Source organism: Cicer arietinum, chromosome 6 (assembly GCF_000331145.2).
Source record: "Cicer arietinum cultivar CDC Frontier isolate Library 1 chromosome 6, Cicar.CDCFrontier_v2.0, whole genome shotgun sequence".
In the NCBI taxonomy this organism is placed as follows: domain Eukaryota; kingdom Viridiplantae; phylum Streptophyta; class Magnoliopsida; order Fabales; family Fabaceae; genus Cicer; species Cicer arietinum.
Genome location: NC_021165.2, coordinates 62,396,999 through 62,423,811, shown reverse-complemented (window position 1 = coordinate 62,423,811; position 26,813 = coordinate 62,396,999). Strand labels below are relative to the sequence as shown.

At 26.6% G+C, this 26,813-nt stretch overlaps 3 protein-coding genes, 1 long non-coding RNA gene and 1 other non-coding gene across 5 annotated transcripts; 3 read left to right on the top strand and 2 right to left on the bottom strand.

The window, feature by feature from the left end:
• The first annotated feature begins 2,884 nt into the window (after positions 1-2,884).
• Positions 2,885-4,289, top strand: LOC101499715 (probable F-box protein At2g36090). Its single transcript, XM_004506145.4, has one exon. It carries the CDS (start codon positions 3,045-3,047, stop codon positions 4,083-4,085), a length of 1,041 nt encoding a protein of 346 aa, XP_004506202.1. The 5' UTR covers positions 2,885-3,044; the 3' UTR covers positions 4,086-4,289.
• A 6,016-nt stretch (positions 4,290-10,305) lies between these two features.
• LOC101500027 (photosystem I subunit O) lies at positions 10,306-12,758 on the top strand. Its single transcript, XM_004506146.3, has 4 exons — positions 10,306-10,606; positions 10,703-10,781; positions 11,845-12,024; positions 12,522-12,758. Exons 1-4 carry the CDS (start codon positions 10,546-10,548, stop codon positions 12,610-12,612), a joined length of 411 nt encoding a protein of 136 aa, XP_004506203.1. The 5' UTR covers positions 10,306-10,545; the 3' UTR covers positions 12,613-12,758.
• Positions 12,337-12,408, bottom strand: TRNAQ-CUG (transfer RNA glutamine (anticodon CUG)). Its single transcript has one exon. It is a non-coding gene; the product is annotated as a tRNA-Gln (tRNA).
• Positions 12,759-13,825: 1,067 nt separating the features above from the next.
• Positions 13,826-16,256, bottom strand: LOC101500364 (uncharacterized). The gene is made up of 3 exons (XR_190046.4): positions 15,317-16,256; positions 14,608-15,045; positions 13,826-14,473 (listed from the first exon to the last, which is right to left on the bottom strand). It is a non-coding gene; the product is annotated as an uncharacterized lncRNA (long non-coding RNA).
• Positions 16,257-22,363: 6,107 nt separating this feature from the next.
• Positions 22,364-25,390, top strand: LOC101500564 (uncharacterized protein At5g41620-like). Its single transcript, XM_004506147.4, has 3 exons — positions 22,364-23,231; positions 23,329-23,433; positions 23,899-25,390. Exons 1-3 carry the CDS (start codon positions 22,743-22,745, stop codon positions 25,273-25,275), a joined length of 1,971 nt encoding a protein of 656 aa, XP_004506204.1. The 5' UTR covers positions 22,364-22,742; the 3' UTR covers positions 25,276-25,390.
• Positions 25,391-26,813: the final 1,423 nt, after the last annotated feature.

Sequence of the window (26,813 nt, the reverse complement as noted above, 5' to 3'; positions counted from 1 at the left end):
ACTACAACAAAAGATTAATTTTCATCATTTTAAAGATTATTGTCTACACGAAGAAAATAAATAAATATACTCTGCATTCTTTTTTCTTTCATCGTGATTTTGTTCTGATGATTTTTCTTAGTAAGGTTTTCCTTCACTAGAGTATTTTCTCATTGGATTTTACTTAGTAAGATTTTAGTTAAGCATATTTTCAAAGGATGTCTAGGGAGTCTAATAAATATTATACATTGTATTAGATGTTAATTTGCTTTCCACTTTCGATAAAACGTATTTAATTCTCAAAATTAATTAAATGACTTTATGAATAATTATATTAAGCAATTTCTATTCTTGTAAATTATAAAATTTGTGTCTTATAAATATAATCAATGTGACATTGTAAAATTGACACTGAGAGAATAATACTTACTCTCATCTTTTCCATTTCTATTTTCTTGTTCTTTTCATATATTTCATAGAAACTTTATTAATTTATAATAAGACAACCCCAATCTTTTAACTAATTTAAATAAATGAGTCAAACTCAGTCATTCATTTTATAGCATGTTAAACTCAAACTTTGAATATTTGGTTGGACTCGACTCGTTTACATTCTTAATAACTACTATTAATTTTTAATTTTTTCAATTAAAGTAACCTTGTTGATCCAAAGTCCTTGATTTGCCTTGACAAAAACCTTAATGGCATGAAAAATTCTTTGCAATTCTTAATATATGGTTTGAACAATTTCTCACGGCAATATGCACATACCTATTCTAGGTCAAGCTGGACTTGCAGCCGGCTGCTTTGCGGACGTGTATGTAGTGGTCAAGTCACTTTTGCAATTATTTAATAATAATTCAACATTTTTAGTTTGATAGTATAATAATTAGTATTTTTATTATCTAACTCTTAATTAATATATAATTTCTTCTACGAAAACAATAAACAATATAATATGAATATTTATTAATTTTCTCTATTGATGATAAAAATATAAAAACAATATTAATTGTTAATAAATTTAATATTTCTATTGACTTTTTTAATTTTTCTGATTTTATTTATAAAGTTTTATATTTAAAAACAAAGATAGTAGCATTAAGATTAATCCAATTAAGTACAACCCTTTCTATGTCTGATCTTCACAACCTATTTTGCAACTGCATTAAGTAATATTCTCCTAAACCTTTTCCTTTGATAACACTTCCTCACCCCAAAGGAATTTTACTTCTTTATAATAAAAAACTTATAAAATAAGTAATGATTAGAATCACCTATCTCACATTAGAGATGTGAGAGGAATATCTCTTAAACATAAATGTGATTTCTTTAAAGTGAATAATTTAATTTAATATTTAAAATAAATAATATAAATTATTAATTATATATTATATATATATATATATATAATTAATCATAAATTATTATAATATCAGTTAGTAATTCACTCAATTTACTGAATTATCACTACCAAATCCCACAAACATATCCTCAACATAGAACCCAACTTATCAACAAAAAAACATAATAATAATAATAATAATAATAATAATAATAATAATAATAATAATAATAATAACTAGATTTCATTTTATTTGTAAAAATATTTTATACTATTTTTGATTTGTACAGTGAATCATCTATAAAAGTCAGAATTTTTTTTAATTTACATCCAAACACCTATTTAACCATTTTAGAGAAAAAAAATAAAATAATAATTTTATAGATATAATATATTAATAATACAATATTAAAACAATGAAATTTTAAATAGGTATATTAAAATTTGAGCTATGCAAATATAAAAGTATAAAAGTCAGCCATTATAGCGGCAGCCATTCTGATGTCTTTCCTTACCGTCAATTTCTGAAAGAATATTGAATAGCGGATAAACAGTAGGCGATGGCTATAAGAAACGGTCAACAGAAAATCTCAACACTACCTGAAGAAAAAAAAGCTACTGGGAAACAAATCCCCATATTTAAAGTTTGAACGACAAGTGCTATGGTAGTGTGATAGTAATATAAATATTATAATTAATTATTTTTTTAATTTATTAACATAAATATTATGATGATATTTATTAGACTTAATCAAATTAAATTTTTTATTATATTTAATTTTAACAATTAAATAAATTATTTTTATAATTAAAATTAAAATTATAAAAAACATCAATTTAAAATATATATGTTTTTATATATATATATATATATATACCGTGATTGTAAATTTTACTATGATGTTTAATAAAAATAAAATATGAAAAAATTATTTTTAAAAGTTGATTATGAAATCTTGTCAAAAAAATAGTTATTAAATAAATATACATATTAAATACTATCGATAAATTTTTATTGAACGCTACATAGTGTATAATTATTAAACTTTAAAATTATTATAACATTTTTTAATGTATAAAAATATTTTAATTTTAATATACAAATTCTACATCAAAAATTAATATCAATAATTATTTTTAAGATACATACAATCATATAATATGAAAAGGGTGACATATTTCTAATATATAATTATATAAAAAAAATTAGTTTAAATGTATTATTGAGTTTAAATATATGATTGATGATTGTAACTATGTATTTTTCTTAAGTTCCTTTAAAAAATTTATTTGATTTTAGTTTTCACAAATATTTTTTTATGTTTTTTGATCTTCACTCTTTTATATTGGTTCATGTAAATTAATTTTTATTCGTCATATAATATATAATTATATAAAATTTACCAGGACTAAAAAAAGTGCATATTGGAGAGGTAGTATCTGCCAAAAAAAGAAATTTATTTATGTAGAGTTTTACCTATGCGTTCAAAACTTGTCAACCAATATTGACTTGACTAAACATTATTCCAACTTTAACTAGACTCCACAGGCCCATACGACACAACCGATCATTTCTTAAAATTAATTTTTTATACCTATCCAAATAACACTTATTATATCTATAGGAACTAAAAATATTTCATATATATTTTCATCCCTTCTCATCTCTAGTACTGGTACTCAGAAAAGGAAAATTAACAACATACAAATCATATATCATATGGTCATGGATGTTACTTCATCGCCACCAGATACAAAAATCAAAAGCATGATGTCTTCATCATCATCATCAAGCATCATCACGATGCACCATGACATCATCAATACACACATCCTCACACGCCTCGACGCCACTTCGCTAACCACCGCCGCCTCCACTTGCTCTAACCTCCGTCACCTCTGCACAGACAAACATCTCTGGCAAAACATTTGCACCTCCACGTGGCCTTCTTTAATGGACCCCACCGTATGCCACGTCATATCCACTTTCCCCAACCTCCACCGTTCAATTTACTCCGACGCATTTCCCGCCCTTCACCATTTCACTTTCCGTTCAAATCTTCCGTCGCTTCCTCCTCCGCCGGAACTCATTTCCGCCGTTGACATATTATACAAAGGGAAGCCGGTGTTTTCGAGAGTCCGGCGAACCGAAACGAAGAAGAATTGGTTCCTCTCCTCCGCGTTATGGATCGAAATGGTGGAACCGGGAGAGTTGATTCAGACGCCGGTGAAGTTCGTTAGAAAAGAAGAAGAGTTCATGAGAAATTTAGAAGATAACTTATGTTTAAGCTGGATCTTAATCGACCCGATCCGAAAACGCGCGGCGAACGTTTCTAGCCGGAGACCGGTTTTAGTCCGACGGCACTGGCTAACCAGAGACGTGGAGATTTTATTCGCGGTGACGATGGCGGGGGAGATGCAACGTTCGACGGAGACGGTGCAGTGTTTAATAAAGGTCACGTGCGGTGGAAAAGTTGGGAGTGAATTGCACGTGAGGGAGGTGAATTTAGTAATGGAGGATAGGGAAGGGGGGTATGTGAATGGAAAAGAAGGGGTTGTGATTTTACAAAAGGCGATGGAGTTTGGGGAGAGGAAGAAAGTTGATGAAGTTGGGGAGATGAAGGAGAGGTTTGAGAGATTCATGTCTATGATTAAGGAGAGGAGAGAGAGGAAGCATAGGAGAGAGAGAGCACGTGATGCTGTTTCTTTGATTGTCGTCTTCATTGTTTTCGTATTGTTTTGCTGCATAGCTGGTTTCTGATAAGGGTTTGACTTTTCATTATTATCCATTATCTAATGATCATTAAATGTACAAGGATTTTCAATCGATCTCATGTTATCAAAATTTAAGTTAATTTTGTTGTGGCAAAAACTACTAAATTTGATGATCATGTTTAGTTTAAGTTCATTTGTATATCCTCACTCAATTTATAAGAATTTATTTGTCGCATTGCGAAAATTCAAATTCATAGTAGAAAAATAAATAAATAAATTGAAAATTGTAAAACAAAATTTGAATTCAGAAAGAAATAAGTAAATTTATGAATTAACAAAATAGAGAGATTAAATTTATATTTTTAATCCTATAAAAAAATATGGTCTAATTAATATGTATTTTAAAAACATATATTGCAAAATAAAAAGTAAAATTTTTTAGTTGAATATATCATATCAAAAACAATTTTTAAACTTACATCGAAAGAATTAAACACATCACTTTCAAAACCATGTTTTTTATTTGATTCATAAAAAGTATTTTTTGTAAACAACCTAACACTTTCTAGATATTTTAAAAGAGAAGATAGCCGGATAAGGGTAAGGGATTCTAGTAATTTATTTTAGAAAAACTATTCATACTACATTACTACCTATAAAATCTAGTGGAGTATAGGTTGAACATATTGCCTAACAAAATAAAAGATCAAGGGGATAGATGCATTTCTGAGTTAGAGTTATTTATTTTTTTCTTCATAAAATACTAATAGTACCATTTATGTTGGCAGAGCTTGAGGAGGAAGTCTTGTGTGGTTGCACACATATACTTGAAAAAAATGTAGAAGTTAAGAGAAAACAATTAAAGTACAAAAAGACCTAGTCTACTCTATGTTATCCTCCTCTCTTCTCATTTAATTGATTTCTTTATTTCATTAAAGAGAGATTATTTATTGACTAATTTTTTATTTGAAAGCATTCTTTTAAATTACTGTTTAATTTTTTTTATTTAAATAAGTTATTTTTACATATTAAGCTTTTTTTTATATTTTTGAGATTTCACTGTTTTAATATGACATTGTGTATTTCGTTGTTTTATTATTATGTTTTGGTTTTTTTATAGTGTAATGTTCTATAATTTAGATTGACAAATTAATTTCAATATTGACATTATAGTGCAAATTCAATCAATGATATTGACATCATAATCATAATATTCACACTCCAAAATTTTCATATTTGTAGACTATTAAATTTGTAGACATTTTATCATTTTATATTATTAACTTCAGTATTGTGAGTTTGTTCGTAAATTTATTTTTTTTTAATTTTAATAATTTTAAATTATAATATTTTCGATCGATGTAATTTCTATAGTTTTAGTATGTGAATATAATTTATTTATTAAAAAAGAAAAAGAATTAAATAATATGTATTTTTAGATTAATTAAATTATATATATATATATATATATAATTTTATATGTGGTGAAATAATGTGCTCAAATAATTATAATCAATAAAATATGTAAATATTATGTTAGTAATTATTAAAATTATATTAAAAGTGAAAATCGTATTCTTGATTTTTTATTATTCTATTTTTTAATTCAGTCGCTTAACTGTTAAATCAACTTTATATTCTTCTAATATACAAATATTATAATGTGTACACATATGTCTATTATAAAAATATTGGGTGGTCATTGCCATACATCTTTAGATAAGATATGTCGCTAATCATTAGATGCATCTATTTATAAGGGGAATAAATGAATTTCTAGTTGATATATACTGTGAGCGACTAACTAAATAAAGAGACAAATTAATGGTATGATTACATTTAAGTGGCCGAAAATGACACCATATTGGCCACCAAGACAACCCTGTTAACCGAATTACCATAGTCTGTAATGTATAATCTCGCCCACCCCCAATTTCAACAAACATGTTATCTTTATATTAATTTCCTTTCATGATGTAATACAATGTGATCTACATATCATGCCATTCTAATTAACCTGCAAAATTCTAATTCTGCCTTTTCAATTTAATCTGGATAATTTAATTTGCCCCTCGACTTTATTCTTCATAATTCCAACCCATCTTCATTCAAATGCTACTGCCACCAACACATGCTAGAATGTTGCTACATTCAAGCCTCTGAGAGCAGTTAGTGGTAGGACACACGCAGGTAGATTGCACATGACTCCAATTTTTTAGGTACACCAGAAGATATATTTTATATTAAGGTTTATATATAAATATTAAAATAAATTTTATATTATTTAAATTATATTAAAGAGTTACTGAAAAAATTATAAACAACATAAATTAAAATAAATACATGTGATTTAATAAATTGAAGAATAAAATTAAATGATTGTTGCCATAATTTTAACAGTTGAAGAGTCTAACTGAGACACTAAAATTAAAATTTTAATATGGATAATTGAACACTCATATTTTCTCTATATATATCTTATATAAATTGAAACTCATAAGATACGATATGAAAAGTTTAATTAACTATAGAGTTAGTAAAATTATGATTAAGTACATAGAAAAATATAAAGAATCTGATAGTAACTTCAAAACAATTTGTGAACATCTTATTAAAATTTGTCTAAAATATGATACTTACTTATTTATTTTGACAGTAAAATTTTATTTAAAGAATTGAAAATTATTAGAAAAATTTTAACACTTAAATAAACATCAAGTTAAATGTTATTGAATTCGTTAAATACTTTTTTATTCTTTTCCTAATGCGTACATATCTTATATAATAATATTGACTATTCATATTACTTATTGTTGCAATTGCTGAACATATTACTTATTGTTGCAATTGCTGAAATAAATTCTTCTAAATTAAAAATATTAAAATCTTATATGTGATCTACTTAGTCACAAAATAGATTAAATTACCTTATTTTGATTTCTATTGAATATAATATTTTTAAGAATCTTGATTATAAATGATATCGTAATAAAAAATATAAAGAGAATAATATTTAAATAATTATAACAATTTTAAAATTAGTGCCAATATTTTTTTAATTCACCGACCCTAATAGCTACTAAAGGAGACTTCCTATTGTCTCCTTATACATAACCACCTAATATGCATAATTGAATTTGATTTATGCCTTATACTAACAATAATGAGCCTTCTTGGCTTCATCCAATTCTTGGCCAACATTCTCAAGACTCATCATGTGATATATAGTACTCACCATCAATTAAGTTCTTGAAGTCTATATATATATATAATCAAATATATATATAATCAAACAAGAGAGAAACTTTATAATAGAAAGATTAAATGTTCGACCATATATTAACCATACATGAATAGTCAAGATTGGAAGTATAAGTTATGTGATTTTTTTAAATGATCATTATGGTCGTGTGGTTAAGATTTGATCCCATCATATTCTCACTATAAAATTCATCTGATTTAATATGCTCCTTATATATATATATATGGAGACTTCTAAGATAGTTTGTAAAATTAACATGTTTTGATATTATCAAAATTAAACTACTAATAATTAAATGACATGTCATCTATGTACCAAAACTCTTATAATACCGATATACACTTTGTTTTTAATTAGACCGTAGATCTTTTATATATATATATATATATACACACTAATCATCAATGAATACCAAGAGCTAAAGCCATTTGAAAATAATATTTTTTAAATAAAGAAATGGAATATATAATTCTTAAGGTCAAAGCCCTCGAAAACCGCCTACAGTTGAGACCATCATACATTACCTAGGGATAAAGTTCTCACATATTTGAAGTTTCAAAAAATTTCTTACAGTTGAGACCCTCGCTAAAGTCACATGTGAAATTGTTTCTTTAGGTTATGGTCCTCATTATCATCACGTATTAGAGAAGTTTCTAAGGCTAGGGCCCTCACTATTCTCACATGTCACATCATTTTCTTAGGCTAAAGCCCTCGAAAATGATCATAGTAAAAAAAAATCTTTATTTTAAATTCATTTAAAATAATTGCACTATTATTTCATATATTAAAATTAAAAATTCATATAAAGTTTATAATATGAATATATTTCAACAAAAAATTAATTATTTATATAATTAAATAATTATAAAATATTACATTAAATTATTTATGTAATTAAATAAATTATTTTAAATTTACATAAATTGAAAAAGTTTCACTTTTATTAAAATTAAAAATTAAATTTTTTTACTTATTTAAATCAATTGAAATATTATTTTAATTTAAATTAGAATTAAATTATTTATGATTTAGAAGATAAAATAAAATAAAATTTACTAAAACAAAAATTAATTAAAAAAATTAAATTTAAATTTAAATATTTTAAAATATAAAAATTAACATATTTTTTAAAAATACACAACAAATGTAGTTACATATTTTCAAATTTAAAAAAAAAATCAACAAATATTATATGTTCATAAAAATGCACAATAAATACAATATAAATTTTCTAACTCAAATTTTAAAAATATTGAAAATCAAACATCTAAAGTTTTAACAAAATCTATTTAAAAAAACACATAAATGTATAATAAAAAAACAAAATACGAAGAAAAAAACAAAAAAGAATTAATTTACATAACAAGTTTCAAGAGATATCGAAAATAGATAATGAAAGTAGAAAATAAATGATACTATAACAGTAGAGAAGAAGAATAGTGAAGAGAAGAGAGGAGAGTAGAAAACAGAAAGCAAGAAGAATATAAAAGAAGAGCATATAACTTGGTTAAATTAAATTGATTTAACGAGACGAAATTTTTTTAAGTCGGTTCATAAAACGAGTTAAAAACATATATTTTAAATCATTTGCTATTAATTTGAACACAAAATTGACTTAAAATATATATTTTAATTAATTTAAAAAAGTAAATTTATATATATATATATATATATATATATATATATATGACACGATGATGTATTTTAACACGGGACCATAGACGCTTCCATACAAAAATTAATGATATATCAAAGGCAAGAGGACGAGCATTTTATAACAAAACAAATACAGAGATGAGTATTTTACAAGTCAATAGTCAATACATATAGAAAATTACATTTAATGCACTATTTTATTTTTAAAAAATTGTTCGTTGTGTATCTATATATATTTAAAAGACACGAGGATGTATTTTAACACGGGACCATAGAAGCTTCCACACAAAAATTAATGATATATCAAAGACAAGAGGATGAGCATTTTATAACAAAACAAATACAGAGATGAGTATTTTACAAGTCAATAGTCAATACATATGGAAAATTACATTTAATGCACAATTTTATTTTTTAAAAATTGTTCGTTGTGGATCTATATAATGATATTCTCAATATAATAATTTTTTTTTAAAAAAAAATATATCTATTTTGCCAACGTTTATTCGTATATGACATGGATAATTTAACTATGCATATATTTCTATGCATACCGCCATGGTAACCTACTAAAAAAATAAAAAATAAAAATATAATACGTAAAAAAACTAATAATAATTATTATTAATTTTAATATGTACGATATATAATTTTACTAAAAAAAATACATTTATTTTTATAGTTAATGAATGATATTCTCAATATAATAATTTTTTTTTAAAAAAAAATATATCTATTTTGCCAACGTTTATTCGTATATGACATGGATAATTTAACTATGCATATATTTCTATGCATACCGCCATGGTAACCTACTAAAAAAATAAAAAATAAAAATATAATACGTAAAAAAACTAATAATAATTATTATTAATTTTAATATGTACGATATATAATTTTACTAAAAAAAATACATTTATTTTTCTAGGTAATGAGATATTTTATTGTGTAAATGCAATTTTTGTATAGCGTAAAGTACTTAATATAAAATTATATGAATTTTGATTATAATAAATATGAGTTAATATAATTTTATAAAATTTCTCTAAAAAATTATTCTTATTATGTGCAATAGAATAACTCATGCATTGCAAAGGATCCTTTACACTGGTGTATAATTTAAAAGTTATATCTATTATAATTAATATAATAAAATAAAAAATTATTAAATAATTTTAATTTTGGAGAAAATTCCACCCTAAACTCATCTCTATCCTTAAATTTTAATTTCATAAAATCTTTATATTCGCACCTAAATCAAACAATTTTTTTTTCCACCCAAATCAAATAAATTTAGGTGGGTTTATGCATAGTGTTAAGTTGTGCTCGCCCAATGGGTTAATAATGTGTCTAAAAGAAAAAGAGCAAGGGATTGGTATAGACCCCACTTTATCCCAAAGTCTCCAATGTGTCACAACATCATTGAGTAACCACCGCATCCACGAAAACGCAATCCAAACCCAATCTATTTGGAAGGATTCAATTTCATAGAAAACAAACAATAATAACAAGGACCAAAAAATCTACCATCACCATAACTTTGCTCACATATATCTGATTCAGATCCAAACCATAGATTAGATCTAAAATGGCAACAACCACCTTTGCAACCGTCGTAGGAATGGGTGGCGCATCACGTCTCGCCTCAGGTATATGTTATGTTGTAAAATGTATAATAAGATCAAGATATATATAATTAAGCATCATTTTGTGATAATATGCTTGTATTTGTAATTTTTCTGTAGGGTTTGTGAAACCACAAGTGATGGCCAGGAATCGCTTGAGGCAAGCTATGGCACGGGGAAATGGTGGGAGGGTTACATGGTAATTTTTATTATAAGATTTATTTGTATGGTTTTCAAAATTATCAGATTAATTTTCATTCTCTAGTGTAAAATTTGTTTACATATACCACCGATCAAAAGATAGTAAATAGGTATTTGTAGAAATATTTTAACAATTAATCCAAAAAGTGGTATCATATAGTGATTTGATTAAATGCAAGTGTGTATAAAAGTTTTACATCTATCGATATATATAAATTAAATTTCTAAAATCAAATTTTGTCATTTCCTTTCTCATATCATTTTTTAGATATTTTTTGTTGATTCAAAGTTCAAAATAGTATTAATTATTGGTTTGGCAAAATCATCCCTAACTATTTATTAGGAAAAAAAAATGTGAAATGAAATATAAATGAAGTGAATAAAAACATTGGTCATTCAAATTGTAAGTGTAACTCAAATAAATCTATGAATGTTATAAATTGACAAATACATTTTTGAAATTGTAAAATAGTCATTAAAATAATTTATATTTAAACTTTTATTATTAGAGATTATAATGTGACATGTTAATTGAATATGTGACTCATTTACATTGATCTCATATCAATTTATCATAATACAACTTAATTTTTTTATAAAATTTAAATTTTTTATAGACTAATTTTGTCTATAATTAGTCAATGCACAATTACAATTATTCACAAATTTATCTTTATTATAACTAATTTCATCATTAAATTTTGTCTTAGAAAAGATCACATGATGTAAAATTAATGTAAATAAGCCACATAATCAATTACAGTCACATATCAAAATATATAACAATAAAAATTTACACATAAATTATTTTAATTTATATTTTACAATATTAATAATATATTTATCAATTTATAAAATTCAAGAATTAATTTGTATATTAACTTCTAATAAATAGTTAAAGATATTAGAGGTAGAACCGTACATGACAAATAATTTTATAAAAAAATAAGAAAATTTATTAGTTTTATTAATAATTGTGGTGTATCAACCATCCGGTAGAAATCTCATTAAATAAATTGTGACATTATTTGTGAATTGTGATGGCATATGATGGTGGAAAGCTTCCAGAGGGATTGGCTGCGGAGGGATTTCAATGTGATTGGGTTTGGGTTAATTGGTTGGTTGGCACCGTCTAGCATACCGGCTATCGACGGTAAAAGTCTGACTGGACTTTTCTTTGATAGCATTGGAACTGAACTTGCTCACTTCCCAACCCCTCCTGCTCTCACTTCACAGTTTTGGTTAGTCATTTTCCTCACCCATCTTATTTTTCTTTTTGTGTTATATTTCTAATTCCTTATATAATCTAGTAATGTTTTTTCTTTCATATTAAATTACATGTCTTTTTATATTGTGATACATACTTAAACTTTTCATAAAATAACCGTATGTTAATATGGATATGTTGAGATTGAACTATTTATCCCGAGATGTTATTTTTCATTTATTAGTTTGACCAAATTTCTAGTTTTTAAATTTTCTTTTCAATTATTAGTGTTTTTGATGAAAACATACTCTTAATAAACAGAAGAATATACAAAAAAGTAATAAATAGGTCCCACCGAGACTTGAACTCGGGTTACTGGATTCAGAGTCCAATGTCCTGACCACTAGACCATGGGACCGTTGATATTTATCGAAGTTATCTTTTTAAATATAAACAATAGTATAATTGTTTGCATTTTTGAAATTGTCCCTCTTGAGTCTTGACATAATGTAAGGCAAAAATAATGAACAGGTTATGGCTGATCTGTTGGCATTTGGGACTGTTCATCTCCCTCACTTTTGGCCAAATTGGTTTCAAGGGAAGGACTGAGGAGTACTTTTGATTTTTAATTCATAATAACTTATGTGGTATTTTATTGCTTTTTTATATCATTTTCAGCCTTGTAATATACCATGTATCTTTGCTACCGTTTCCATCCTACTAGAAAAAACTCGTGTAATGCCTTCATAATGTTGTATATTATTATTACTGTATTCGTTTAAAAAAAAACTAGGTAAGAACTAAGAAGTAACAATCGTTTCAAAAAAAAAAAAGTAACAAGTACAAATTATGAGCATAACTTATGCTGAATAGAAATGATAAACATCATAAATCATAGAGTAATTATTGACCAAGAAAAAAATATCTTTATGCATCTAATATTTTTAAAACCAATAAAAATTCGTAATCTAACAAAGAATTAATTTCCTAGGGAGTTCACTCAACACATTCAAGTTAAATGTATATAATTCAATGTAATTTTTTAATACTAAAGTATCTATCTCCATCCTGTCAAAAAAAATTTATCTCTCTCCAATTGAGTTTCTTGGAGATTTTTTATCAATAAAATATCATTTTAGTATGCCGTGTGTATTTTGAGTTTGATAGATTTAGGACCTATTTGGTAAAATTAGCTAATAACTATTAAATTAATTGAATTGTTCGATAAAATTAATGATTTAATTAGTTTAAAATATCAAATAATATATGCAATATTCTTAATTAAAAATAAATTTTATAAATTAATGTTTAAAATACCTTAAAAGTATTAGCTTAACATTTACTTTTTTTTTATTATTTTAAAATTTATCAATCTGATATTTTTTTTCACTTATTTATCTATCTTATTTATTTCAAATTAAAATAAATAAATTAGTTACTTTAAATTATTAATTATTTACAGTTTATATTTAAATTATTTATAAATAATATAAAATTATAATAAATAAATTATTTATTAATTTGATATATTTTTATTTAGTTAGGTAGTTTATTTATTTTAAATTATAATAAATAAATTATAAATGTTAAAAATTTATTTTAGTTACAATGATAAGTTTAAAAATATAAGCTATAAGCTACTTGAATTAGTTTATCAAAAAATACTATAAGCTATAATTTTATAAATGACTATTACCAAACGAAGTTTATAACTTATTTTTAATCTTACCAAAATAGAATCTTAGCAGAGAGTTTCATATTTAATGAATCTCAAAATAGGGTTTCATAAAATTGAAATCCATTTTTCTACGTGAAAGTGCATAAATAAGGGTATATGAGATGTTGAAATGAGGGAGAATATATTTATTTTTATGATGGAAAATATAATTTATTAAACAACTAAATCTGTTGCAATAAAAGAGAAAATACAAAGAGGACATTCCTCAATTCAAATAGTATTAGAGAAAATTAAAGCATGTTTAGCTAAGTTGTGGCAGAAGTGTTAGCACTCCTTTTAATGCGTGTAATATTGAAAAGTCTAAGAAGGTGGCGACAATCTTTAACAACTAAACCAAAATAAGAATTATCAATAGTAAAACCATGAATTGCTTGAATGACATTAAAAGAGTCACCTTCCACGTCGATACGATGAAATCCTAAATCAAGAGCAAAGTAGAGTGAAAAACGTATTCCTAAAGCTTCCACAATGTTTGAGTCTGGAAGAGCACCGAATTTCCAAGTACTGATTGCTGATACAAACTTTTCAATATCTTTAATGATTATTCCAATTCTCCACGTATTTTGGACTGGGATAGCAACGTCAACATTGATCTTATAGTTGTTGTATGAGGCACGTGACTAGTTGGTGGGGGAAGTTTCTTGATATAGAGGGATAGCTCCAAGGCGAGAGTGCAGTAGCCGTATGAAATATGTGATTACTCGCAAGACTTTTTGAATCGTCTCGTCAACTTCCAAATGTTTTCCTTTAAAACATAAGTTATTTCGAGAGTATTAAATACTATAATAGATTAATAAAATTTGTTCAAGGATATCAACTGGTAATTTTGAAATAATATCAGTAAGCCAAGAGACTAAAGATGAAGATAAATTGTCAAACCTAATTCGCAATTGGGGATGAAACCAAACATGTTGAGCCCAAAGGCAGTCGCAAAAACCATGGCCAATGTCTTCCTCATATAGGTTGCATCTGGGACGCAACAGTTCAATCAACATTTTTCTTGGGGAGGTTCTTTTTAACATGTATCGCATTATGCCAGATCTTCCAAATCAAATGTATATGTTTAGGAATAGTTTGTAAGTTCCAAAGGTTTTTCCAAACCTTTGAATTAGCATCATGTGAGGAGTTTTGAGTGGACTCTGAGCTTTCCCAATTTTTGATAGAATGACAGACACTCTTAATCAAGAAGATACCCTTAGTATGAGGGTCCCAAATGATTTGATCATGTCGATGTGAGGCCGGGTGAGGAAGTTGTAGGATTTGAGAGGGCTCAAAAGGTAGGAAGTTGACAAGTTGAGAATCCCACGTGTTAGGGTCCTGCAAAATTAATTTAGAAACATTAGATAAATTAGAATTAGGTACACATTTTGGAGCGGTAACCAATTATCCTCCCAAATACTAATTGAATGACCTGTACCAACTTTCCAAAGACAACCCTTATTAAGAATCCAAAGAGCTTTGTGGATACTCTGCCAACTAAAGCTAGGGAAATACCCAAAGTGAGCCTTCAAAATGGAGCCCCGCGAAAAGTTGAGACCTTTAAAGACTATACTAAGCAAGGACTTGGGTTTAGAAAGAGTAAACAAACCTTGTTTGGATAGAAGGGCAAGATTGAAAGCTTTGAAGTTGCAGAATCCAATGCCCCCTACACATTTAGGTTTATAGCACGTACTTTAATTAATCCAGTGAATTTTCTTCTTCTCGCACTAAGAGTATTCCCACCAGAATTGCTTAATAATGGACTCAATTTGATAGCAAAAACCCACAAGTAAGAGGAAACAACTCATGTTGTACGTGAGAATATATTGGGCAATGAATTTGATGACCACATCTTTTTTTTTTTGTCGAAGATAAGAGCTTCTCTTTCCAACCCTTTAGCTTATTCAAAAATCGTTCTTTTGCAAAGTCAAAAACTTGTTGATTGGATCTCCCTACATATAAGGGAAGGCCCAAGTACTTGGGATCCATATTTGGAATCCAATTTGTCTGTCTAAATGAACATTTCAGCTGAACGAGATCTTAAACTTGTCAAGGTTACTGGATTGGTCAGAAGCAACTTGGTACAAATGGATAATATTCTTGAAGCATTCAACATTAGTGTGGGTAGCCTTGTAAAAAATGAAATTGTCATCTGCAAAGAAAAGATGGGAAATGGACAGAGCTCTTTGAACAATATTAATGCCATGTATTTCACCTATCTCGTGCACCCCATAGATAAGAGCTGAAAAAATTTATGTGCATAAAATAAAAAAGGTAAGGAGACAAGGGCCAATCCTCTTTGAGAAGTGAAACTTTGACAAGGTCTACCATTCAAAAGAACTGAGAAGGATACTAAAGAAACACAACCCATAATCAAAGAAGTCCAAGAATGAGAAAAGCCCATATTGTGGAGAACAACTTGTAGGAAAGGTCATTCAATACGGTCATAGGCTTTCGACATGTCAAATTTTAAACCCACAAAATCAATTTTATCGATAGTTTTTTTCCTCATAAATTAAAATTGTTACAAGCAACTAGAGCATTGTCTATGATTAATCTTCCAGGTACAAAAACACTTTGAAAATTGTCAAGGATGTCTAATAGAATTAATTTTTGACGATTAACAATAGTTTTATGTGATAATTTTAAAAATCACATTACAGAGAAAAATGATATGAATTCACCTGTTTAACATGATTTTTTCATCTTAGAGATAAAGCGTATGAAAGTATATTTATAAACTACGAAATTTAGTGAAGAAAAAATCTATTAAATTAAAGTGAAAATCATCTTAGGATCATTAAATTGTTTTGACATATGCTTCCACTTTAGAACTTAAAAGTGAATTTCTAGAAATTCTACGTTGAAAATATCGTAAAAGTCAAACATATTTTTTTAAATCATAGAAAAATAAATGAATATAATTACAATCAAGATATTACCTTAAATATTTGAAATATTGTTGATTAATCTTTCAAAAAGAAAAGATCATTCAATTTGATATTTCACATTTTAGGACGTGCACTATATTAATATTTTTTTTTAATTAAAAATGTTATTCATTCATTTAAATGGAAACATCATTATCGCACAAAGAGAACGAAATCAAAAAATCGAAAGAAAAATGAAATATGTGTGAAAATCACTTATTTAAATACAAGAGAACAAGAAATGATTAAGATGTGTGATTTCAAATAAAGTTAGCATTAAATCACTCTACTTTGGTAAAAAAAATGAAGAACCATCAAGATCAAGAGAAAGGAGAATAGAATAAGAGGAGGAGGCCACTAGATTATCAAACAAAAAATAATAAAATATTCTATACTAGTAATATTCTTTGTTGACATTTGCATAAATTATAATTATATGAAGGTTAAATGTAATTTTGATTTCTCAATTAAAGTCAATCTGTAATAGTTCTTAAGTTTTAGTTTAATTGAAATACTGATATTGTTAGTTTGAATATCATATCTCAAATTTAAATTTAAAATTTCACAATTATATTTATGTTTTATGTATAATTATATCATTTTATCTATTAAAAAAAATCTAAAATATATTTAAAAAAATGTAATTTTAGTCTCTATCATTCAATTTTTAACAACCATAATTGAAAACATGACTTAAATTTCAATGATTTCTTACTAACCATCCAATTTTAACCCCTGCCGTAAAATGTTCCACCTTACTCTATTGATTCTTCACTAATTTTTCAATTGAACCGAAGGTCTCGGCAATTTCATATTGAATGCCTTGTAAAAAGAAAGTATTAAAATTAGTGATATTTTTATGTGTAAATATATGTACTGTGAACATAAAAACAAATCAGATCAAAAGACTATAAACTTATACATATCAGAAACATTATCAATTATCTTTAAAATATCAAATAATTTTTATATATTGAAATCAGTCTCTCCCAAATCACATACACTATTGCCAACAACCAATTTCAAGCCAATCCACAAATTCAATTAGCTTTGAAGAAAACTCAGTTGGGACATAACATATACCAATTTTCCTTCCCCTACAAAAAGCTTTCTTCAATTCTGTCCTTGCAGGTATATATATATATATCTGAACAGATACAATGGATCTTAACATTAGGCAATATCAACATGGCAAACAGGAATGTAATAAGCAATAAAAGCTACATGCCCCATGAACAAAGCTAAAACATAAAACATTGTTATTAATACAAAATCCGTGCATATTGCCGCATATACTTCCAGACATAACGGCCAAATGTCCTTATGAAACCACACCGTATGTTCCCATTTCAAATGAAAACAATATTAATAACAAACTTTGGTGGGGCCCTCATATAACAACAGCTACTACTGTTAATTCCTTAATGACCATTGGATTTTCTAAAATACATATTGAGCCGTTTGTTAGGGGCCCCCACCAGGTGTCCTTCTCTTCTGTGTTCGTTGTGTGTTCCAAGGAAGCCGTAACTTCTTGATACGATTGATTGGGAATTCTAATTAAGAGATATACATTAGATTAGACAGCTACCTCAATAATTATTCCATTCTTTCAAATTGTTTTGACCCTCACTCGGATATAAATTTAGAATTATCTTATCGTGTGAATAATATAAGACGATTTAAATTTTAAGTTTAATATTTAATTTTAAAATAATAAAATTAAAATTAATTTTAAAATATAAATTATCTAATATTTTCGATCGGACGATCGATATATATATGTAATTATATTATAATTGTATCTAATTTAAATTTAAACAAATCAAAGTGATTTTAAGAAGAAGTATAAAATGTGATATACAATGAAAATTAATCAAAATTTTGGTAACTATCTTTCAATAGAAATCCAAAGTCCTTCAGTCACATGTTTACGATGGAGATAATAAAATGATTATTTATGATTTAATTAAAATAATAGAACATATATATAAATTGCGATTTGTGATACAAATATTAATTTTTTGTTGTTGTTATTTGTCAACTCAATATTGATTGAATCACCATTTCATTTACATTAATATGTAATATTATAAACTTTTAGTTAGTTAGAATGGTCGTTGTTATATTTTTAAATGATATTCAAATAGCGATATACTCTGTTGTCATCTTAGAAGCCACTCTAATTTAGGTATAGTCATACATTCTATTATAAATTTGAATCATTAGAATTAGGATCAAGTTCTCATTTTTAATTGTATGTTATAGATTAGTTCTATTTTATCCAAATACAAAATCTTTAATTTTTTATTTAAATAATTACAGTTTTGATCTAATTAATGATAAATTTGATAGTGTTGAGCTTTCGTTCATTTTTTTAATTGAAAAAATAAATAATAATTTAATATATTTTAAATGATGTGATATATGATGTTATAATTTATAACTATCTAGATGCATTAATTAATTATATATTCTTAATTGAATTATAAAAATAAATAATTTTAGAAGTTAAAATTAAATTTTTAAATTTTTTTATTACAATTTCATAAGTATTAATCTTTTAATATTATGTTATCATATACAATGTCATTTAAAATATGTTATATTATTATTTTTAAATTAAAAAATCTAATAAAAAATCAAAATTATAAAATTTTAAAATAAAAAAATGAATTTTATAAATTAATAAAAATAAAAGATTAAAATTATAATTATAATTAAATTAAAAATAAGATAGTTTGAATGACCGTATGAAAGCCAAATAATTGTAACAAGTAGTGCAACCGGTTTGTTAGGATGAATGGAGGGGTTATTCACCCCCATTGGTTTTGGTTAATACCTTGGTTTTGCTGTCCACAAAATAATGAAGACAATTCATGATTCATATGTTTTTCTTTTTCTTCTGACAAAGCATCATTCATATGTTTATTACCCTTTGAGATCACTAATAATTCAGCATTCAATGCATCAATACATACACATACACGTGACAATGATTAATCATCTTGGAATTAAGTGTGTCAACATAATTGTTAGGATTGATCTTCTTATTAGATTAGATAAAATAATTAAATGTCTTCGAGGACTAATGACAAGAGGAAAATGGTGATATAGATGAAGTGATGACAGATTTGAGGAACATGAGATGAAGGATAAGAACTAGGCTTTTTATATTTTTTTTTTATTTTTAAAATCTCTATTTTTTAAAGTATTAATGCGAGTTTCTTATTATTATTATTTTTTTAAGTAGAAAGTCGTTTTTTCAGAAACTGACTAGTTAAAGAAATAATTTTTAAACTGTTATAGGATAATCCCAACTAGATTTTTTTTTAATATTTGTTATTAATTATTTAATAAATTAAAATTAATTAAATTATTTAAAAAATAAAATATATTAATAATAAATTAAAATAAAATATATTAATAAATTATAAATTAATTTTATATTTTTTTATTATTATTATTATAATAAATAATTATTATTATAATTTTAATTATAATAAATAATTATTATAATTTTAATTACAATAAATAATTATTATAATTTAATTATAATAAATAATTATTATAATTTTAATTAAAAATAATTATAATTAAATTGATTAAATTAAACTGATTAAATTATATTATAAATTTCAAAAAAAATACATTAAAATAAAAAAAAAACATCAAATTTGTTGCAAAAAATAATAATAACAATTAAATACAAAGAAAATTATATTAATAACATGAAAATGAAACGAAATACATTAAATTGACGATAAAAATACATCATACAAGATAACATCGTACAAGATGTTTTGTGTCATAGCACAATATTACATGTTGCAAGGTAACATTGTACAAGGTAGGTGTTTTATGTCATAGCACAAAATATATGGTTTGATTTATACAACACACCAAATTATTTATATATGTAGAACAATATCTCCATGATTCCCGTTTACAACCGTCGTCATATCCTCATGTGCAATCGACCTCCCAATCAACTCCACAACAACAAAACACGACAGTACCGTCTTTATTATCACCTCACCTACACGTCCTTATTGAAGTTCTATGTTATGATCCACCACCGACTCGGTATTACGTTCCGTCGGTGTCAGAAATATCAACCCATGGTTATCCGACAGAACATGGGCTTTTTCTATAACTTGTTTGGAACTCAGTGCACAACTCCTGAGTCGGCTTATGATGTGTTTGATTCGATGTATAATCCTCAACCTCAAAATTTTATGGAAGCAGGTGGTAGTGGTTCTAATCCACATGCAACTTACATTGAGAAAAATGATTAAAATCAGGATGAACCGGAAGAACCTCAACTCATTCAGAGAGCTAGACGAGTTCGACGACATCCTAGATGTGGAACTGAAGGTCATTTAAGTGGACATTATTGATATAAATTTGATGTTTTTTTCTTCTTCTCAAATATGATGTATTTTTATCGTTAATATAATGTATTTCGTTTCATTTTCATGTTATTAATATAATATTCCTTTTGTTTAATTGTTATTATTATCTTTTGCAACAAATTTTATGTATTTTTTTTTTAATTTTAATGTATTTTTTTTGAAATTTATAATATAATTTAATTATTTTAATTATAATTATAATAATAATGAAAATATAAAATTAATTTATAATTTAATAATGTATTTTATTTTAATTTATTATTAATATTTTTATTTTTAAAATAATTTAATTAATTTTAATTTATTAGATAATTAATAACTAAATATAAATATATCTCTTATAAAAAATTTGAATATAAATTTAACATATTATAAGAGTTAATCTATTTCGCAATCTTATTCAATGTATGTCAGACACTAAATATAAATATTTCTCTTATAAAAAATTTGAATATAGATTTAACATATTACAAGAGTTTAATCTATTTTGCTACACTCAATTACTATTGGTCTATGTATACTACTTGTTCTGTCTCACAATAATTAATCTATTTATAAAAAATATTTATTTCAAAATAAATAATTTATTTCTACCTAACATTACTTTTTTCCCCTTTGTGTTACGTACCCTTTACTTTAATTAATGGTAATAGTATAAAGATCAATACTTTATAAAAATTAATTTAATAAAAGTATTATTTTTTTTGTATTAATATTTTTTTAAAATTTATGTGAAATAATTAAATAATTTAATTATTTTTATTCAAATGAAATATTTAATAGCATATAGTATTACGTTGTGTGGAAATGAATCAATGCAATGCAAAGAATCAAATCAATAATATATTTATATACATATATTATGATAAACTAATGTTTAAAATTAATCCAAAATATTAATGATGATCAATAATACTATTTAAAAATATAATTTGATAGTCTTTTTTATTTTTATGATTAAAAAAATAATTCAATTGATATCAATATAAAAAATAAATATTTCTCTGAAAAATTAATTCATTTTGGACCAATGTAAATTAAATTACTATTTCAATTCTAAAAATAAAAAAAATTGTTAAATTATATTTATAAAGAATATTATTAATCGTCATTAATCTTTAAAATGATTATAAAAGACTTATCTACATGGCCCACCTTCTTATATCAATATTCATTTATACACACACTCACACCACATGGTGTTAGTATGGATGGACGTTTCTTTGAACCTTGAAACACATGCATGTCCCTAATTGAATACACCTGCCCCTCACGTGTCTGCCACATCCTCCCTTTTCCCTTCTTTTTAAGGGACTTTCACACCAGTAAACTAAAAACTGTGTCCACCCTTTCCCCTTCACAAGATTTCTCTTTACTTTGCACCAAAAAAAGTCACCAATTTCTCTCCCTTTCCCTTTCCCTCTCACAACACTTCTCTCAACACAACCCATGTAGTTTCTCTTTCTTTCCATATCAAAAACATATCTTTCCATTTTTTGTCATGTTCCAACTTTCTTCACTCCTCTAAACATTCATAAAAGAAGATAAAAAGTAACATAGTAGAAGAAGAAGAAGGATCTTTCATGACCCACTTTTCTAAATTCATCAAATCTTTATTATATACCAAAAAAGCATTGACATAAAAAGAAGGTGAAAATTTCACAAGTTTCTCCATTACACAATTTTCAGCACCATGCCATTGTGTCAAAATCAGACAAAATATCTTAAAGAAGGCCTCAAAGAGAATTCACACAACAAAACCAGGAAGAGAAACTGTTCCTCCTCTTCATCTTCATCTTCTTTGATGAGAAGATACAGATTCAAAAGAGCTATTTTTGTTGGAAAGAAAGGAGGGTCTACCACCCCTGTTCCCACGTGGAAGACTAACACAACTTCACCTTCTATGGATACTACTCAACTCACAAAGACAAAAACTTTGCATTCTTCTGGTTTTGGGTTACCCTCTAATGAAAAAGAGGAGTTTTCTGTCTCAGCTAGAAAACTTGCTGCTACTTTGTGGGAAATCAATGATTTGCATCCTTCCAACAAGGATTTTGAATTTGAACAAATGAGAAGTTGCAAGGAAACAACTTTAAGAAGCAGAGAAAAAGGTGCTAGCTTTTCTAGATCAGGCTTGTTGAAATCACTTTTGTCAGATCCATCTAATAGTCCTACTTCAGAGGTAAATTCCTATAATAAAGTTTACCTTTTTATTTATATTGGGCCATTGGGTCTTGTATGAAGCTTTATGCTTTTTGTTTTTGTTTTTGGTTATGCAGAGAATGAAAGGATTTGAAGGTGATGGCTATAGAAGAACTGTATCAGGGTTATCTCATCCACTTCATTTGGGTGTGGATGGTCATAGAAATGCCACTTTGATTGAGGTAGAGTGCTTATAGTAAATTTTCATACTAAATTAGAAATGTTATTGGTCCAACATTTTCATAATTATCATCCTAGCTATTTAACCTTTTTTATTTAGTTTCAAAATTTGGGGGGTTTATTTGTAGATGAAAAGGAAGATGGGTTATAATAATGGTACTTGACACTCCAAATAGTATGAAATTATTATAACATATGAAATTATACTAGTATGAAATTATTTAGTTTCAATTATTTATTAGAATCTATATGGAGTACAAACATTTCAGATCAAACTATCATTAGTATTCACTCTGAAATAGTAAAAAATTTCTTGTACACGGTTTACTGTAACAGCAGGCAAAAAAATTAAGTAGATCTGATTGATTAATTTAAAATTTCATTGCACTAAATGGCATCTTAATCTTTTTATTATTTTGGTGGTTGTAAAGCATAGAACTGAACTACATTTAAAACATGAAATGCAGAAAAATTGTGGCAAATGCGTGGTTGGAGTTAAGAGCCGTCTGAAGGAAGCTAGAAGTGGCCTATCTACATCGAAGAAGCTTCTTAAGGTTTTAAATCAAATGTGTCTTCGAGAGAGGTTGTCATCAACCATGCCTCTCGTTTTGGCTCTCGGAAGTGAGCTTGATCGGGTCTGCTGCCTAATCGATAAACTAATCCAAGAAGAGCGCACGAACTCAAACCAGAACGATATTGAGTATTTGGTGAAGAGTTTTGCAGAAGAAAAGGCTGCATGGAAAAGAAAAGAAAGAGAAAAGATTCATGAAGCCGTTAAAAATGTAGCCGAAGAGTTTAAGGTGGAGAAGAAATTAAGAAAGCAAACGGAACGGTTGAATAAGAAGATTGCCATAGAAATGGCGAGTGTTAAAACTTCACACTTAAAAGTATGCAAAGAGCTCAAAAGGGAGAAACGTGCGAAAGAGATATTGGAACAAATTTGCGATGAACTAGCTAGAGGTATCGGGGAAGATAAGGCGCAGGTGGAGGAACTGAAAAAGGAGTCAGTTAAAGTTCGCGAAGAGGTTGAAAAGGAGAGGGAAATGCTTCAGTTAGCAGATGTTTTGCGCGAGGAGAGAGTACAAATGAAGCTTTCAGAGGCTAAATATCAATTCGAGGAGAAAAACGATTTGTTAGACAAGCTGAGAAATGAGCTTGAGGACTTTATGAGAACTAGAGATGAAGAAAATGAAGATGTTTCTCAAGAGTGTACAAAATTCAATGATCTCGAGTCTTATTTCAACAACATTTGTCAGGGATTGCAAAATGCAGCGAAAGTGAATGATTTCAATGTTGGAGATGTAGAGCATGAAGGATATAGTGACTCAGACGAGGATGCAGACGAGGAAAACAGCGATCTTCATTCCATTGAATTGAACATGAATAATTACAATTGCGGATATGAGTGGAATTATGCGACTGAAGCAGATGCTCAAAAAGACTCGAAGAGAGTTTCAACTGACAAAGAAAGTACAGGAAGGAAATCCTTCTCTGAGAGAATTCAATGGGGAAGTATTTGCTTCAACAAGAGAAATTCAAGTTTTAAGAAGAGGGATTTGGTTATAAATATTGAAGAAGGCTGTGATCATTCTAATCCTGATAATTCAATCGAATATCTTTCTCGAGCTCGGATACAAGACGACAACGATGAAACTCGGAGTAATAGGTCTGTCAATGGTTTCCAAGAATCTATTTCAGGTGCTAATCATGTTAAGAGAAATTGTCAACAGTTAACTTTGCAGTGTTCTAGTGAAGAAGCTGGTGAAAATGCTCTTCTTGCCTTTGAAAGTGACAATTTGAAGCAAGAAGCTACAAAATTAGGATGTTACTTAAAAGAATTTTGATAGTGATTGTTAGCTATTTAATTCATATCATTGGTAGCTCCAATTATTTTTCTTGCAAACTGTAAATGCTGTCTTTTATGTATAATAATAATGTAGTGAATATGTTCATGGCGTATCACTGGTATGTGTGAATTGTGATATTTGTTAAGGTATCTGTAATGTAATATAAGAAAAAAAAGTATCAGAAAAATTGTTAATGTATCTTAATTTATAAGAATCAGACATACAGAGTATATAGCAAAAAACACGCAAACATTGAACAAGCTGTTTGATCCACAAGGATGAAAATTGTTGGCTAGCTACTAGTACAACACATGTGATTTCCTTAATAGTTCCAAAAGAGAAAAATAATGGAGCATTTAGGGGTCCATATACAAATGAACTAAGAACAAGGAATCTACTACTAAAAGCAATTATAGTATAGGGACTCAATTATATTTGAGAGGTATATGGTTGTGATTTAATTTTAAAATGAAGCAAGTATTGGCAGTGACAGGGTGACAGATAACATTATTATTGGATAGTTCCAATTACAACTATTCAAATATTTTGAATTCTGTACTCTTTGGATCAACCATTGTGTAACTGGACCACTCTGACATAATTTTACAAGAACTTTTATAGGTAGACCCCACACCTGCTTAATATATATTTCCACATTTACCTTGTAAAGTGCATATGTTTATAGTGAAGAAATAGAAGGAAAAATAAAAATAAATCGTAAACTACATTTTATGGTAAACTTTTATAACAATTATAATCATAAACTGTAGTTAAATAGTGAATAAATGAAAAAAAAAAACATTTATTCACTGTAAACTCTAGTTTAACAAATATTGTTTATCAGAAATATGAAACATTGTTTGAACTTTACGGTATACAATTATGAAGAATTCACCGTAAACTGCAGTCTACCGTGAAGAATGTCCGTGTGTGGCATGTGGACAGAAGAAGTAGGGATTGATATTTTAAGAATAACTATAAAATTGTGAGTGTAAGTTAAGTAGGTGTGGGGTACACCTATCAAAATTCTTACAACACGGGCTTTAATTTTTTATTAATAAAATAATTCACATACATATATAACCCAAGGAAGGAGCATTTATCTAGCATATCTATATTAAATGAGAAAATATACTTAAAAAGGAATATCTATATATATATAGCCCGTTGAATGTGTTTCTACATCTTACCACGTTTATCTATATACAGAATTGAACTACAAATTGTCTCTTTATATGTTAATTCAGCTTCACATAATGAAATTTATCCTAAATAAATATTAGGCATGTAGCTCTCAAAAGACTGGCCACTCATAAATATCTAGAAACCGTATTCACTTGACACATAATATAGAGACAAACACATGATTTGTGAAAATAAGAAAATGACATTTAACCTGATTGGATAAACAATTTATTTAACGGCTTATAACATACACATTAATGTATAAACTATTTTTACAATATTTGATAAAATAAAGTTAAAATATATTTAAATAATATATATATATATATATATATATATATATATATATA

Excerpts from the sequence above, each read along its gene's own strand:
- LOC101499715 (XM_004506145.4), top strand. The coding sequence starts at position 3,045 with ATGGTCATGGATGTTACTTCATCGCCACCAGATACAAAAATCAAAAGC.
- LOC101500027 (XM_004506146.3), top strand. The coding sequence starts at position 10,546 with ATGGCAACAACCACCTTTGCAACCGTCGTAGGAATGGGTGGCGCATCA. Across the intron at positions 10,607-10,702 it reads CGCATCACGTCTCGCCTCAG|GGTTTGTGAAACCACAAGTG; the intron begins GTATATGTTATG and ends ATTTTTCTGTAG. Across the intron at positions 12,025-12,521 it reads GCTCTCACTTCACAGTTTTG|GTTATGGCTGATCTGTTGGC; the intron begins GTTAGTCATTTT and ends AATAATGAACAG.
- LOC101500564 (XM_004506147.4), top strand. The coding sequence starts at position 22,743 with ATGCCATTGTGTCAAAATCAGACAAAATATCTTAAAGAAGGCCTCAAA. Across the intron at positions 23,232-23,328 it reads CTAATAGTCCTACTTCAGAG|AGAATGAAAGGATTTGAAGG; the intron begins GTAAATTCCTAT and ends TTGGTTATGCAG. Across the intron at positions 23,434-23,898 it reads GAAATGCCACTTTGATTGAG|AAAAATTGTGGCAAATGCGT; the intron begins GTAGAGTGCTTA and ends CATGAAATGCAG.